We start from the raw sequence: 17,677 nt of genomic DNA, 5'->3' as shown, positions 1-17,677 counted from the left end.
AACTGCTTAGCCCAAACTTATGAAAATAGTCTCCGAAATGCTGAGCCTTCAAATTTGTCAGTTCACGGTGGGAAATTCTGAAAAACAATACAAAAATAACAAAAAATAAAACAAGCTTTTAAAATTGCCTTTGGAACAATAAGAACAAGAAAATGATTGTCCCATTGCATGAAACAACTGAAACCTTATTACCAGATGAAAGTATAAAACTAAATTCATTCTGAATCTGTCAGATCTGTCACATATATCAAGAAGAAAATCTGAACACTAGAAAAGGGAGAATAAAGATGTTTCATAAGAAATGCAGTTCGAACATATAGAGGAAGTAGTAAGTATTTACTTTTAAGTGTCTGCCTCAATTTCAGTCCCCAAACTCAAGCAAATTACTTTTCCAGGGCTAAAATGATTTGACAATATGTATTTAGAACACAGAGTTAGTTATATTCTTGGAGGAATCAAGGTTAAGTAGAAAAGCTTCCAAAATTCTGAAGGAGGACAAATCATACCCTCCTTTCAAATGGGTGATGAAGCACCTTTGAAACTTTGATTTGATTTTGATTTGATTTGCTTTTGATTCTCAAGAACAACGAGGCCATTTAGCCAAATTCACATAGTGAACGTGTGAGAAGGGAAGTTGGAAGCTCTCGGAGCCATCATGGGTTCACTAAGAATAAATCATGCTGGGCAAACTGCACTTCTACTTTGGACAGGTGCAGGTATATCAGAGACATACTACAGGCACAGGATATCTGAATGCCAGCAAGCTGTTTTTCAAAGCTTTTCTCATAGGTGTATTGATTTTTATATGTGTTTATCTGAATAGTCTCTCTTCCCAATTAAATGCAAACTCTGTGATGTCAGGAAATATTTCTGTTTCACTCCACCAATGCATATCCACTTTCTGGCATGTCATAAGCTTTCAACAGGACTTTATTGAATGGACAATAGTTTGTTGTTGTTTCCAAAGGAGGAAATTGTAGAGTGTTTGGTAGTATAGTCAGATTGTCTAGTTTTATTCAGAGTTTTCCTTAAGTGACTAATGTCAATCTAAAGAGAGTTCTGTAACTAAGAGCTGTCTGGTTCTATTCTGCACATAGTTCTCTTGAACACTAGTCTCTTTGCCTTAGATCAGGGGAGACCTGGCATGGTACACCAGGAATAGCAAGAACCACAGTTAGACTTCTCAACCCATCATTTCTCCTTACTGGCTGTGTGGCCTTTCCCAAGACAAGTAATCCCTGCAAGCATCAATTTCTTGATAATCAGCATTAATTTGTACTATACGCTTGACATGTTGCAGACACTTAGTAACTATTCATTCCTCTTCTTACCTCCTGTTCCTTTTCATTTTTATCCAGTTCATAGAGGCCATCTAGTCTGGGAATAGTGAAAATATGAGATTACAGGACCAGGACCAAAAAAAAAATATCTTGAGACACTAGAAGAAAGGGCCAAAATACACAGACACACTTTGGTAGTATAAATTTTCTTTACTTTGGTTTAGAAAAATCAATTGTACAAATACATGATGGTAAAGACTTTATTTACGGTGCTTTATTTACGGTGCATGTGAACAAAGAACTGAGAACATATTGAATACAAGTCAGCTGCCAGTAAAGCGGGGACAGTCCTTGGCTGCATTATTATAAGCCTTGTGTTCTGAGAAAGAGAAGTGCTGGTCCATTTCTTCTCTGTGTAGGTCAGATCATACCTGGGTTATGATGCCTAGTTCTGGACATCACAAATCAAAAAGGACTTGATCACTTCGGGGTATGTTGAAAAGAATATGACAAAATGATTTTTGAGATATGGGATGCATATCAAAAATACTAAGATTGGAAAACCATGATGTAACACCCAGTGTTCTAGAAGGGGTAGTGAAATAATCAACTCCTGTATATAACTAATCAGGATGACATTGGCATAACCTTCCTGGAGGACATCTTGATATGGACCAAAAACTTCAATTAAATATGTCCATACCCTTTGACCCATAAATTTGTCTTTTTACTCTCAGGAAAATTCTACACATGGATGCACAAGGATTCTACACTACAAGGATGTGTAGAAAGATTTATCTTTAGGAACATGTGGTGTGATATTACAGTGAAAAATTGGAAACAATATAAAATTCAAACACTAGGGAATGATGAAATGCATGATACACTGGTACCATGGAATATATTGCAGACATTAAATGATACTGGAGTCACTACTTAATGACATGGGATAATGTATATGACATATTTTATGTAGCTTCATTTTAATTTCATAAGCAATCTCTGCTCATTTTCAGGAAAAACAAAGGAAAATAAGAAAGGTCCACAGAAAGAAGAAAATCTCAGTATTCAGAGAAACTCGCTATTAACACTTTGGTGGATATAGGATGTAGATATATGTACAGATGAAGATATTGGTATACACATAAAACTTGGTATAGATTAGATATGTGCATATGCACACATGTGTGATATATATGATTTATATAATAGCAAAAGTGCTAAGCATATAGCTGGATCCCAATATGTATTTCTGACATACACGAATGAATCAATTTAAGCTTAGATATTTTTAAACAAAACTCACAAGATGTACTTATGTTATAAGACCATAAAATCTAGTTGTGAAAACATATGCATAATGCATAGTTAAAAACTAGAAAGGAGGAAAACCTGTTGGGAGGGAGAGTATTGCCTTGATTATTATTTTCTTCTTTGTGCCTTCCAACTTTTGTTTTCTAATTTGCTACAATATATAGACATTGACCTCATAATCCAAAAAAAGTCCTAATTTTGTAACACATGTGTTATAAGGAATGGCTGAAGGTGTTAGGAATATCTGACTTGGAAGGAAAGATTATAAGTGGGCACACGTGCCATTTTCAGGCAGCTGAAGTGCCATCATGTGGGGATGTAGAATAGCCAGAACCTGTGATTCCAAAAGGCTACGCAGAGTCTAGAGGGTGGGAATTGCAGGGAACTTGATTCTTGGCCAACCTCATGGACCGGAATCTGATCTCTTATTGTTACAGCTTCTGGACCTGCCCCTGTATTCTCATCTCTGTTCTGCCATTTATGAGCCATGTGACCTTGAACAAGTCACTAGTGGTGTCTCTGACCCACAGTCTCTTCATATTGCAAGTGGGCGTGGCAGTACCTATCTCATCCATTATTGTGGGGGTCAAAGGAGCTGCCATTGCTGGGAAGCTAGTCAAGGTGCTAAGTGTTCTGTGATATTTGCTAGATGTCAATGCCTTTTCCAGGCATACAGCATGTTAGTAACAGGATAGACTTAGGACCTGGGTCTCTGAACATCCAGGTCACCTTTCCATTGCCTAGGGATGCCATATGGTGACAAGTGGGAAGGAGTGTGGATATTTTTGTAGCACTGGACAAGGGGAGTGTTCTGGTTACCTCCTTCTGCACAGTACACCACTCTAAACTTAGTGCCTTAAGATAACAACCACCCTATGCTCATGGATTCTAGGAGTCAGGAATTCATAAATGACAAAAGGAAGATAGACGGGTTGTCCAAGCTCCACAGTGACTGGAACTCAGCTGGAAATACTCCAGCATCTGTGTATGATTCAGGTGTCTGGGGGTGGGGGGAGAAAGCATCTGGAAGTTTCTTCTCTCGCATATTTGCCACCTGGACTGGGGTATCTTGGCAGCCGGGGTCAGCTGAGACTGTTGATGGCACCACTGTGTGTGGCACCTTCATGTGGCTAAGACCTCTCAGGGAGCAGTGGCAGGTTTCCAAGAGGGAATACGCACCTGAGAGTCAATGTTTCAAGAAAGCCAGGCAGAAGCTGCATGGCCTTTGATAACCCATTTCCAGAGATTATGCACCCATTCCTAGAGAAGTTGTGTCACTTCCTCTGCAGCCTCTTTATTAAAAAGACATCCCTGAGGTGACCCAGATTCAAGGGGAGGGAAAGCATTCCCCACCTTTGATAGGGGGTGCCAAAGGTCACATTGCCAAAGAAAGTGTGGGGCGGAACATTGTGCTACAGCCATGTCTGCAAGATGCAGCCTCCCACAGGGAACAACGGGATATTCCAGAAGACAAAGCTTTCCTTTCATGAGATGCTGAGATAAGCTTAGTCGCAAAGCTTCTCTCCCACATAGGTAGTTCTTTGGGCCACAATTTGGGGACAAATTGAGATAGCTCCATTCTTGAGGTGGGAAGATTACCCCTGGGATGACGACCATATCACACTCAAGTTCAAGTGAGGAATGGGCATAAACTGCAGCATTAAGACAATTTATTTTTTTAAAAAAGTAACTTTTATTAAGTGTTTTTTTAAAAATTACCAAGCATTAGATATTCGTGGAAGGAAAATCCTAAAATGCAGATGAACAATAAGAAAAACATTTTACATACCCCAAATCTTAACTACTCAGAGAATAACCACTGAAGTACCTTAATATATTTCTTACAATATCTTTTTATGCATATGTGTATGTATATACATATATTCATATGCTTTAGAGGGTATGTATTTTTAAAACAGAATAGGGTCGTTTTACACTGAGAGTTTTGCAATATGCTTTTTAAAATTTATTTTATAACTCTAGATCGTAAACATCTCAGATTGACTTTTACTTTCTTCTTCTTTATTTTTTAAATTAAAATATGTTCATTTTTTATTACACTCAGTGTAATTCACAGCAAATATGAGCAAGTGTGTATAAATGCACATGAGTGGAATCTTTCTTTGCCTTCTTCTCTGTATGTTTTTTCACCCAACAATATATCATGGAGAGGTTTGCATGTCACTAAACATACATTTATGTCACTGTATTTAATGGTCTCATGAAAGTCTATTTTAAGGACATGCCATCATTTTTGTTTAAATTCCTCCCCTAAATGGTCCTCTAGTAGGTCATTTCCATTTTTTCCCTGAAATTATTAACTATCAGGTTTAATTATATTTTATTACAAAGACTTTTTTAACCATAATGATCTATTTTAAAAATTCAACATGAGGGTCCCTGGGTGGCTCAGTCGGTTGAGTGTCTGACTTCGGCTCAGGTCATGATCTCACAGTCCGTGAGTTCGAGCCCCATGTCAGGTTCTGTGCTGACAGCTTGGAGCCTGGAGCCCGCTTTGCATTCTGTGTCTCCCTTTCTCTCTGCTCCTCCCCTGTTCACACGGTGTCTCTCTCTCAAAAATAAACAAAGGTTAAAAAAAATTTTTTTAAGTAAATAAAAATTTAACATGAATCTCAAGAGTACTGCAGAGTCTGTTTTCCTGGGGGATCAGGTAAATCAGGGTTCAAACTCAGGTCCTGCTACTCATTGGCTGTGTAACTACAGATAAGGAGCTCAGTCTGTCTCTGCCTCTGTTTGCACACCAGGAGGAGTAGGGATAGCTGTCGTCACCTCTGGGCAAAGTGCCTGGCCTATAGCGGTGACCGGTGACCAGTAGCAACTGTGGTCAGAGCCTCTCCAGGTGCTAGATGCCTATGAACATCTGTGTTTAGCCCTGGAGCTCAGAGCAGCTGTGAGTTGTGTGGTTTGGGGAAGGGGGCATACATAGTAAGTTTTAGCCACTTTTGTCCTTTTCCAGCAACTGGCACCATTTGTATTCCCCAAATGTTTGGGGGGTCAGATGGGTTTGCACATTCCCAAGCTACATATTTCTCTATCAGGTGCAGTTCTGGACAATCTAAAAATGCAATATCGCTGTCACCAGCTCGAGGAAGACACGGGGCCTGAATAATTTAACATGTCACCACCATCCATCATGATACCAAGAGCGCAGGAGATAGAGTGCAGAGGGGTGGGCCGGCCAGAGGCTGGCACGGCAGGTTTGTGGAGGAGCAGCACAGTCAGAGAAGGCAGATTTGCAAAGAAGAGCAAGGAGTTAATTCTCATAGACCCAGCAAAGATCATTGATCTTGCTCTAGACTTTCCCATAATAAGATTCGCAGATTGCTCAGATGCCCTGATTTGCCCCAGAGCACACCTAGGGTAGGTCCTTTGTGGGTCATCAAGTCTCTTTGCCCTCCTGAAAGCCTCTAAATACCTCTGAACATCTTCGGTTACTTATCAGTGAAATTGAGATGATTCTTATGTAGAAAGTCTAGCATCATGCCTGGAATATCTTAATTGCTTCCTCACCGGAAAGTGAACTCTAGGAATTCAGGAAGTTTTTGTCTGCTGCCTTCTCTGTTTTATCCTGACTGCCCAAATAGTGTTTGGCACAGAGTGGGTGCTTGGGCAATAACTGCTAAATGAATGAATGCATAAAGGAGTGAGTGTCGTGATTACTTGAGGTGGCCCAAGGGGTCTCGACTCAGAATGCCTGAGCTTAGCACCAGGCAACATGGCTTTGTAAGTCCTCCCTCTGTGTCCTGACTTGCCTCCTCCCTGTCAGAGGGCCTCTTTGTTTTGGCTTTTTTTTTTTTTTTTTTTTTTTTTTTTTTTTTGGTTAAAGCTCACATAACATAAAATCAACCATTAACTATTTTAAAGTGCATAATTTATTGTCACCTAGCACACAAGATTGTGCAACCGTCACCTGTGTGGAGTTCCAAGACCTTTCCATTACCCCAGAAAGAAACCTCATATTTACTGGCAATCACTCCCTATTCCTCTCCTCTGTCTGCCCAGCCCAGGCAACCACTGTTTTCTGTGTCTCTAGATTTACTAATTTTGGATGTTTTATATAAATAGAATTATATAGTATATGACCTTTTATGTCTGGCTTCTTTCCCTTAGCAGAACGTTGGCAAGGTCCGTCCATGTGGTAGCAGGCATGAGCATCCATTTATGGTTGAATAATATCCCATTGTAAGGATAGACCACATTTTGTTTTCCCATTCATCAGTTGATGGACATTTGTGTTGTTTCTACCTTTTGACTAGTGTAAATACTGCTGTATCAACATTCATGTGCATGTATTTATTTGAATACCCTATCTTCAGTTCTTTTGGGAAATGCCTTGGGGCAGAATTGCTGGGCCATGTGGTAATTTGGGGGTTAGCTTTTTTTTTAAATTTTTTTTTTGAGAGAGAGAGAGAGAAAGCACATGAGCAGGAAAAGGGCAGAGAAAGGGAGATAGAGGATGTGAAGCGGGCTCTGTGCTTACAGCATAGAGCCCAATGTGGACCTAGAACTCATGAACCATGAGATCATGAACTGGGCTGAAGTAAGACATTTAACCAACCAGGCACCCAGACACCCCTGGCTTAGGTTCTTAAGGAACAGTCAAACTTTTTTCCATAGTGGCTACACCATTTGACATTCTCACCATTTCTCTACAACCTCTCCAACACTGGTTATTTTCTGATTATTTTGATTACGGCCAACCTACTGGATATGGAATGGTATCTCATTGTGGCTTTGATTTGCATTTCCCTAGTGACTAATAATGACTCATCTTTTCATGAGGACAGAGAGTTTTTGAATCCGACAAAGTAAGGTTCAAATATGGCAGTTCTGCCATTTGCAAATTTTGTGATCTCCGATAAGCAACATTGAGAATCTGAATGTTGGCATGCCCCTCAATAAAATCGAGGTGATTCTTCCCTCTCGGGCCTCTTGTGAAGTGTAGATGGGCTACTTCATATAAAGTGCCCAGAGCAGTGCTTATCACACTAGAGAATGTGCTTAGCTCGTCTTCTTCAGGCTGTATTCCAGACCCTTCAGGACCAGAGGAACCAGGGGCCCATGAGACAAGGACAAAGAAGCTGCTGGGTCTTCTCTTCTCTTGCCAGTCTCAGGCCATTCTCCCTTTTTCTCAGCCCTTAAATGGAAATACTTGAATACTCCTGTGTAATTATTGGCTGCACTTTACTTCACTAAATCACCAATTTCATATTAAAATGTTAGCAGAGGGGACCCTTTTCTATCCATCTGAATCATTTCCAAGTCAGTCTGTAATTGGCCTGTGTCCCCTTCAGATTATATGGACACTCAGAGGCTATATGACTTGGGTGTCTGCCACCTCCATAGGATGTCACAACAGACAGGGAGTTAGTACTCCCACCCAGTGGCACTTCCTGTTCTTCTGTTAAACTCAGGCAAGTATTGAATAAATGAGGAATGTGCCCTCCCCCTCACTTCTTTGGTCTTTATGCTGTTTACATACATTATGTCATTTCCCTTATAATGACCCTGTGAGCTGAGAGTTTATTATCCCCCCCTTTCAAAGATGAATTCAGAGAGGTTAGGTACCTCACCCAAGCTCACACAGCTAATAAGTAAGACCTCAGATCGGACCTCCTGCCTGACTCCAGTACCCTGGTGTCTTTCTACAAAAGTCCATTACCTCTCCTGGCTCATGGATGAAACCAGTGTAGAAGCCTACTAGACTCTAAGTGCTTGAGGGCACAGACAATGGTTATTGTCTTTTAATGGGACCTGAGCTACACCATTTTTCATTCAATTCACATTAAAATAAAAAAAAGATTCAACACCTTAGTGGGGTCTGTGACTTACTCATCTCTCTTTTGTACTCGGATCCTGGCCCTTAATTATGCTTAGTAATACCTGTTTTCTAATGCCTCCAGAAGTGTGCGCTCTGATATAGTGGGCACTTAAAATGCAGCTAGTCTGAATTGAGATATGCTGTAAGCATAAAATAGACACTGGATTATTAAAACTTATCATGAAAAAATATATAAAATATTTCAGTAATAATCTTATGTTAATTACATATTAAAATCACAAGATTTTTTCGGGGCGCCTGGGTGGCTCAGTCGGTTGAGCGTCCGACTTTGGCTCAAGTCATGATCTCACGGTCTGTGAGTTCAAGCCCCGCATCGGGCTCTGTGCTGACAGCTCAGAGCCTGGAGCCTGCTTCGGATTCTGTGTCTCCCTCTCTCTTCCCCTCCCCTGCTCATGCTCTGTCTCTCTCTGTCTCAAAAAAAAAAAAAAAAAAAAAAAAAAAGAAATCTAAAATATTTCTCCTTTAAAAAAAAAATAATAAAATCACAAGATTTTTTAACATACTGCATTAAACACAACATATTCTGAAAATGAATTTAACCTGGTTTGTTTTTCCCTTTCTAAAATGGCTGCTAGGACATTTAAAATGACATATGCACCTTACATTATATTTCTGTTGGACAGGTTGGTGGAGAGAAAACCTCTCTGATCTTCAGCTTCTACTTTGGGAATGGTAGCTTGGTACCTACAGGAAGGAGGTGAGGTCAGAGGTGTGGGAGTGGGGAGGGACTGGAGAAGACTTCGTGGTAGTCAGGGGTGTGATCTCCATGTGCTTGGGCATGTGGAATGGTGGAGCATCACTAGGATCTAGCGAAGCCTGAATGGAGTCCTACCAAGAGCACAAGTTCAGTGGTCCCTTGGAGAGGAGTGGCGAGAAGCAGCAAATGCTCCCTGGCGTTGGGGGAGGTAACACACCTGCTAACCTTCTCAGATCAAATCGTCAAGCTTTGCCACTTCTCTGCCTCTGGGTACACACAAATGCACACTCTCGCAGGCGCACACGTGCGCACGCGCGCACACACACACACACACACACACACACACACACACACGAGCATAGTTCCCCAGGTTATTTTAGCCATGAGACCAGCTTTGTCGGTAGACAGACCTGGTTCAGTCTCAGCTCCCTCACTTACTATCTGCCATCAGCTCTCTGAAACATGGTTCCTTCACCAGCAAGACAAGGTTCATAATGCCTTCCTTACAGCTACCTGTAAGGATAGCTGTTACATGAGCTATCTGCTCATATTTTATTGTATGCTGGCATAGAGACTAAAGGAATAGACTTTGCAGTCACTGCCTGGATTTGCATTGTGGTTCTGCTACTGACAAGCTGTGTGACCCTGGGCCAATTACTTACTTCCCTTGTGCCTTCATTTCCTCATCCATTAAAAAGGGAATAAAAGTAGCAACCTACCTCCTAGAGTTATCGGTACAGGTAAAGGGTTAAAACAATGCCTGGCAGAGACAGTGCTATGTAATAGTTAGCTTATTATTATTATTATTATTATTATTATTGTATTAGAATTGTCTGGCGACTTTCTCTCACACCTGCTAGACTGTCCCAATAGAGAAAGAACTGACTCCTGTCTGTCATGGTCACCATGGCAGGAACATAATAGGTCATTTGTTTGGGAGAGGAAGGAAAATGAGAGAGAGAGGAGAGAGGAAGGAAAATGAGAGAGGAAAATGAGAGAGAGAGAGGAAGGGAGGGAGGGAGGATTTGGCTGTAAAGCTTTAAGTAGGGGGTAAGGTAGAGAATTGAAGGGGATATGGAGGTAGATTCCTGACAGGACAGACTCCTCCCTTTTTTTCTGCTGCCCCAGACACAGCAGGAAGTATGACAGATGCTTCCTGCACATAAAGCAACTATTTTATCCTATGCCTTCATTTTCCTGTTGGCCAAGAATTATGTGTAGATGACCAAAAGCCTTCCTTTTCCTTTTCCTTTTCCTTTTTCTTTTCCTTTTCCTTTTCCTTTTCCTTTCCTTTCTTTCCTTCCTTCCTTCCTTCCTTCCTTCCTTCCTTCCTTCCCTTTTTTTCCCCTCCCTCTCTTTTTCCCTCTTCCCTTTTTCTGTAACAGGAAAATATTTCAGTGGCAATGTAAAAACTGAATTTTGGACACCTCTGCTCTTCCACTGCTTCCAGAGTGTCCACAGGGCCATGCCATCTCCCTTTCAAAGGAGATCCTTTAAGTGAGGGACTGTGTCTAGCAGAATCTAGGGTCTCCTGCTGTCTCCAGGCCCTATCCTTAATTGCTGGGAAATGGTGATATTTACACTAAGAGACAGGGACAAGGCCAAAGATACATTTGAGGACAAAGATCAGACATTGTTGTCCCCTATACTTTTCCCATCCATTACAACATGCTGTCTCAGGGGAGGGAGAGGGCAGGTATTAATCTTTCCATTTTCCAGAGCATTAATTTGGGAAGGGCGTGTCACAAATGGCTGAAAATTTGAACTTGGCCTCGGTTACACGTGGGTACCAAGTCCTACTTCACTCATTATTAGCAAATCACTTTTGTCTTCTGAACCTTGGTTGCCTCATCTGTAAAATGGGCTGATATCAATATACCTCCCTCCAAGGAGTACTGTTCGTTTGGAATAGGAAGGCGTATGTGAAGTTCCTACCATAGTACTTGGTGCCTTGATGCTTTAAGGACCGTCTGCCTTCCCTAAGGTTCCCTCTTGAGTTGTTTCCAGGAAAGCAGTTTGCATCTAGAAAGCTCACATGTGGAGCCGGACAGACGAGCCTTGAATCTGAATCCTCATACTCATCAGCTGTGTGACCTCTGGCACCTAAGTAACTTTGCCCACACAGGTCCTTGTGCCTTTCATGATCTATTTTGTTAATTACACTTTCCTTAATGAGAATTTCATGATGAGGATTGTAGGCAGTAACATACAGACATCTAGGCACAAAGCAGATCATTCCGCATGTTGCTGGAATGGATGAATGCATGCACAGTAACCATATTGTAGACAGAGTGTCTCAGGCAGGGTTTCCATATACCGAATGCCATTTCAGATGCCCTATAGAGGAAATGACATAGGAAACTCTCTCTTGAGTTGAGCAGTGTTTCCCTCTGATGTATGTTTTTCTGTTCCTCGCGTAAGATATTCAAACAGGCAATAGGTTTGTTTGTAGGGCACTTGACTCAAAAGTTACAAAATATTTGTAGTGAAAAGTGGTCTCCCACTATCCCTAACCTTCACCCTCTTCTCCATCCAGGACAGCCACTTCTACTAGGTTTTTGAGTCTCCTCCAGAGACAGTCTATCGAAGTCTATTCAGTGTCTGAAGCTTCTGTACCTGAGGCAATTTCCCCAAACAAAGGCCCTTTGCTCCCCTGCCCGCCCCCGTGCCCCCAACACTCTCTGCAGCTCTCCCCTGACTGTATCCTCTCTGGGCACAGAGTTTACTAATGCTTTAATCCCTCTCTTCACACACTCTGTGCTTTTTTGTTAGTGATTACATATATGTGTGTGTGTGTGTGTGTGTGTGTGTAGCACAGAGAAAATAAAAATTATCTGTATTCCTCCCTGCACAATTAACTGCTCCTAGTATTTTGGCATATATCCCTCTGGTTCTTTATCACTTTTGGAATCCACTGTTCGTAGCGTGTGAATGCCTCGCCCATCGGCCTTCCTGTTCCTGAGTGTGTCCCTAAACAGCCCTTGCTCCCCTTTCTTCCTCTGTATCCTCAATGTCCCCTGCCTCACCCAGACCCTCGTCGCCTCTCGCAAAGGGATCACTGAGCCTTGCACCTGCTTGCCCTCTGCGGCACCCACTCTGAGGCCTCTGTGGTATCTGTCGTGGCATGTGCAGCTGATGAACTCCTCTTGCCCTGGAACCTTCTGTGACGCCCATAGGAAGGCCCCTTGTCCTCAGTGTGGCCCTCAGGGACTTCCACCGTGTGGCTCCAGTGATCCTTCCAGTCAGTACTCCCATCAGCATGGCCTCTGCCCACCCCGCTTCCTGTCCCCAGGGATGCTCAGGCTCTTCCCTTTACCTGTAACTCCATTTTCTGCCACTGAAGCCCCATTCATCCTTTCAGCCCTGACTTAAAATCCCCCTTCCTCCATAAAACCTTCCCAGGTCCTCCGTGTGGGGATGGATTGCTCTCCCCCATGTTCTCAGCATCTCATTGTGTGGAAAAACATAACCATGAATTAGGTTAAAGGCTCCTTAGGATCCCATTTATCTCGTTGACTAGCTTACGATCCCCTGGCTGGCACGGACTGGGCCGTATCTATCTTTGGTTCTCCAGTGTCTCACTCTTGGCCTGGCATCTAGTAAGCACTTGCTTGAAATGTGTATGAAATTAAGTTACCCGAAGTGTTTTTTTAGAGGCAGGCTCATCATATGAAGCAAAAACATAGCTGTCAGTTAGTACCCACCACAGACCAGATATTTTATATATTATATCTCCTTTAATCTTCAAAGCAACCCTACAAGGTCAGTAGTAACTGTCCCTGTTTGGTTAAGAAACAACCCAGGGCTCAGAGAGGGGAGGTGTCCCTCAAGGTCACACAGCTTGTGGCTACCACGTCACGGTTAGAACCCAGATCTGCCTCGCTGCAGAGCCCAAACTCCTTCCATAAATCATGCCAGCTTCTGGGTCACTTGGGATTTTACAGAAAGAAGTCTGGTGATGGGGTTGCTGATCTTTGGGTCAGATGAGGGATTTAACAAGCTCCAGGAGGCCTCTATGACTAATGGATTGTTGTTCCTTTCAGGGGGAATCAGCTTTGGGAGAACCAAGGGGACTTCAGGTTCAGAGGCAGATGACGAAACACAGCTGACATTCTACACGGAGCAGTATCGGAGTCGCCGCCGCAGCAAAGGTAAGGGAGTCCTTGGGAAGGTTCCGGAAGGTTCCAGAACTAGCGTGTGCAAGACGTATGCCTGGGAAGCAGACTTTGTGCTCAGGCACAAACCTCGGCTTTTCTCCAACCTTGTCCTGATCTGGTTAATGCAGCCTGGCATCCGAAACCCTGGCTACACCAGTGATGGTCCTTGTATAGCTTCTTTATTTGCTCTCTGTCCTACGTCATTCCCCAAAGGATTTGGGGAAGAATTTTTTTTTTAAGTTCATGCAGTTAAAAAAAAAATCCAGCACAGGAAATGAAATAACGAAGGGAATCAGATTGAAAGCAAAATAAGAATAAAGAAAATGATTCAAACCCAGGTTAGATCGATGCAAGGTGATCTATGCCATCCTGTGTTGTGTAGTTCTTAGAAGGAGCTGGCAATTTAATGCAGAGATTTAGCAATCAAAGTCCAGAAGGAAACATACTCAGCAATAAAATGTGCAGGGTCTATGGGCTAGAACCATTTGTTCAGGAAATTCTCTTTACCTGACAACCAGGACCAGAGAGAAAGTTCTGTAGTTGGTTCCTATAAAGAGGACTCCTTTTGACTATCTGGACTGTGTCTTCAACAGATGAAATCCATATTGATGCATCATTATTTCTCTCAGTGACACTAAAGGTAAGGAGACGTCAGATGCAGAAGTGGCACTCCAGAAAGGGCGACAACCTTGATGCTGATGTCCATTGTTCTTTGATGGTTACACATACTCCTGAGGGGAGAATAGAGCGTATTTCACCCGTGAATGTAATTCCTCATCCCTGAGTGTTTTCTAATGATGGGGAAATAGCAAATTCAAGGTTGCAATCTTGGAAGAGAACAGAGGGGCATAGGCCTGTAATCCATGCTTGTGATTAAGGAGCGATCCAGGGGCTTGGACCAGGCCCAGGAAGAAGCAAGGGTCCTCTGGCAACTAATCAAGGCATGTGGCCCTCTCACCTCTGCACCAAAGTGGGCTGAAGAAGGACCCAGGGTAGGGAAGAGGGAAAGAATCTCCGTCGTGAAACAGTTTGCGTGCATTCCACGCATGCATGGTGGACATTCAAAGATCATGAGTCACGTAGCTTCTCTGGGCAAATTTTGCTCTTAGGCAGGTATCTACCTTCCCTATACCTCAGTTTTCTCATCTGTGAAATGGCCTTCATAGACCTAGAGATGAATTTCGGTTAAGTTACAGAAAAAATTTGTCATGGCACCTGCTAAGGTAGACATTAGTAATGTGAGTTCAGCCCTCATTGTTGGTTTCCTTATGTCCCGTACCCTGGCACCTTTCATCGAACAGGCCCTGTGTGGGGAGTATCTCTTCTGACACATCAGCTTGGAAGGTTTCTCAGCCTTGGAATAATCAGGCCTGCCTCTCACCCCTTCCCGAGCCTTGGCTCACTGGTATCTTGCTGTGTTGGGGATCTTGGAGTTGGTGATGGATGATATTCTTGACCCGTCTTCTCCCTCCCCCAGTCCAGCAGCCAGAACGAGGGCTGGGGAAGTCGGTGGGTCTCCTCTGCAGGACTGGGCTGTTTACAACTAACTGGAAAAACATCCATCACAGAGCACGCCCCTTGTAAATCGGAGTTAAACTTTAAAAAGAAAAGCAAATGTGAGCCACCAGATTGGAGATAAACAGTTTGGCCCAATGCCTCCATGTACTGCGGAAGGCCAGGCTGTGTTTCCAGGGTGGGGAGGACACGGCTGGGATGCATCCTCTCCTACCTTCCTTCCTGGCCCCTCCTGCCAGCAGACGGCTGCCACTCTGTCCCTCTGCGTGTCCACTGATGGCAAGCCCTTCTCCCTCCCTCTGCCTCTGGCTCCCACTGTGTCTTCCTCTTCCTTCTCAGTGTCCTGGGCTGGCTTGCTTGCCTGCTTGTTTAATTTGTTTCTCTTTTCTTGTTCTCCCCTTTTCCTCTCTTCTTCCCTCCTTCGTGTCTCCAGGCTTCCTTCTCTTCATCCCTCCGTCTTTCCTTTGTTCTCTTCTATTTTCTCTGTTTCTTCTTCTCTCCTTATTATCTCTTCCTCTCTTGCCCTTTTCCCCACCACTCTCTCCCCTCTCTTCTCCAGCTGTTTCCTGGGGGATTCTTCCTTCCTTCTTTCTTCCCCCTTTCCTCTATCCCGCACTTCTTATCTCTTTTCCTCCTTTCCTCCCTCCCTTCCCAGGACCCCGGGATCATGACCTGAGCTGAAATCAAGACTCTGAGGCTAAACTGACTGAACCTCCACTGGTATTCTTGGTTTGAAATGAGGTAGTGATAGCGCCCTCTTGGGGTCAGTGTGAGGATTAAATTGGAGCCTGAACATCTTTATAACTACAACCCCCAGCAGCAAGCTCTCTCTTCTTTATCACCTTCATCCCAGTCGGTATCACCTCCATCCTTTGCTTGAAAACAGCTAAAATCCCTTCTCAACCATGTCACTTAGTGTCTTCCAGTCCCTTCTCAACCCTGCAGCCAGAGTGATCATTTTGAAAATGTAAGTAGGGATCATGTTGCCTCTCTGGCTAAGAAGCCTTCAGTCCTTCCTTCTGCGTTTCGGATGAATGTGTTGAGTGGTTGGCCGCCCATTTACCCCGGGCTCTGTGTCCTCCTGCCACCCAGGCCTCTTCTCCAGCACTCCCACATCTGTCCCACCAGAACTTTCCTGGAACAGCCACCCCCCGCGCCACCCTTGGACTCGCTGGGACATCTCCACTTAAATGGTATGCCTTCCGCTGTGTCATCCCATGCCTGATTGCTGTTTCCTTATGTGGTAGCTCCTGCGTGCTTACCCTGCAGACTTCATCCCCACTCTAATATTCTATTTACCAGTGTGTTCTCTGGGTGATGTCTGTATCCTCCACGGAGCTGGAAGCACCCCAAGGAGAGGCACATTGCCATCTGTACTTACCTTCCCATCCCCAGCACCTAACACGGGGATGGGTCCGGGGTGGGCACCGGCTTAATATATTTGAATGAACGACTAGCGAATGAATGAAAGAAATTTTTGGCCCGGTGTCTGGATTATTATAAGTGCCCAGGGTGGATGCTGCTTTTCTGTCAGCCTCTCTTGTCTTTGCTCACTCCATTTCCACGTGCAAGAAAAGGGTCTGCCCCTGGTGAGCAGGACTGAGGCCTCAGCGCTGCCCAGCTCTTGTACTTCAAGGCCTCCAGGGAAGGACATGCCAGGTAGTGGGGAGGAGGGCCTAACTCCTGAGGTTGAAAACCCACTCTGCCTGATTCTTTGAGCACGGTTGGAGTGTGTGCAATCTGAAGGGATGTGACAAGTTCAGGAGGTTCCCCAGCAGAGAAGGATACACCTAGAGCTAATGGTCGAGAGAAGGCATGGGATGGGAGGAGAGAGGGAACATCTAATGGGGTTTTCCTACCTAGTCTCTCTCTAGCATGTTGATGTAGAAGGTGCTAGAGTCAGCTACACCTGGCTGTGAATCCTGCCTTTACCTCATCCCCTTGGTGTGGCCATGGGTGAGCGGCATCGCCTTCCATGTAAAATAGAGCTGTTGACACCTGTCTCCCAGAGTGCAAGTCCAGAGATGGGAGGTTCCAGGACTCCGAATTTTTTTCCTTTCTCCCAAAATTCCCCTTTCCTTGGAAACATCCCTAACCCAAAATTAAGTCAGCTGAAATTTCATTTTTGGCACTAGGAGCGACTGGAAAGGAGATTTATGATAGTCTGAGATTCCACCCTGGCTTCCTTGAGGCTCTGGTTTTTTGTAAGGGCCCCGGGACTGTCATTCAAAGGCGTCTGGGAGAACCAGGTGGAACCCATAAGCAGAGAACAGTAGTAATCAATATGGTGAGTGGGCAGACAGGAAGAGGGACAAAGAACCTGAGGAATAGGGACTGAGAGACCAAGATGTGTGTGTCTGGTGAGATTTCCTGAATCAAGAGTCAGCAACCTTTTTAATATCAATGGCCAATTCATAAACCTTTTCATCTTGCAGGCCATGCAGTTACTTTTGAAACTATTCAACTCTGCTCTGGTACCTTGAAAGCTTCCAAAGATAACACATAAATGAATGAATATACGTGTGTCCTAAAGAATTTTATGTCCAAAATCAGATGCTGGTCCAGATTTCACCTGTCGCTCACAGTTTGCTCACCCCTACCCTAAAGCCCCCACATCATATAGGTGGCCCTCACTTGTAGGACTGGTCCAGGACACTTGAGTGAAATCTCAGAATGCTTTGTGTAATGAATCTGATCTCCTATCATGCATGATCTTGCTGCCTAAAGGAGCCTATTTATCAAGCACAGAGGTCTGTGTATGGTCAAATAAATAATCATTCAATCCATCACTTGTTTGGGGTATGACAGTTCTGACTGTACCCTACAGGATTAACTAATGAAGTAGCTGGAT

General features: G+C 43.7%; 1 protein-coding gene across 4 annotated transcripts in view; it reads left to right on the top strand.

The window, feature by feature from the left end:
- Positions 1 to 17,677, top strand: part of ASTN2 (astrotactin 2) — an 876,482-nt gene that overhangs the window by 294,256 nt on the left and 564,549 nt on the right. For all 4 annotated transcript variants that reach the window (XM_078436555.2, XM_078436553.2, XM_078436554.2 and 1 more), the window contains one exon: positions 13,198 to 13,305. In XM_078436555.2, coding sequence (XP_078292681.2) covers positions 13,198 to 13,305 — 108 coding nt within the window. The remainder of the gene's footprint in view (positions 1 to 13,197; positions 13,306 to 17,677) is intronic.

Source organism: Panthera onca, chromosome D4 (genome assembly GCF_046562875.1).
Source record: "Panthera onca isolate mPanOnc1 chromosome D4, mPanOnc1 haplotype 2, whole genome shotgun sequence".
Taxonomy (NCBI): domain Eukaryota; kingdom Metazoa; phylum Chordata; class Mammalia; order Carnivora; family Felidae; genus Panthera; species Panthera onca.
Note: the sequence above shows the minus strand (reverse complement) of the source record. Positions and strands in the feature narration are given on the sequence as shown.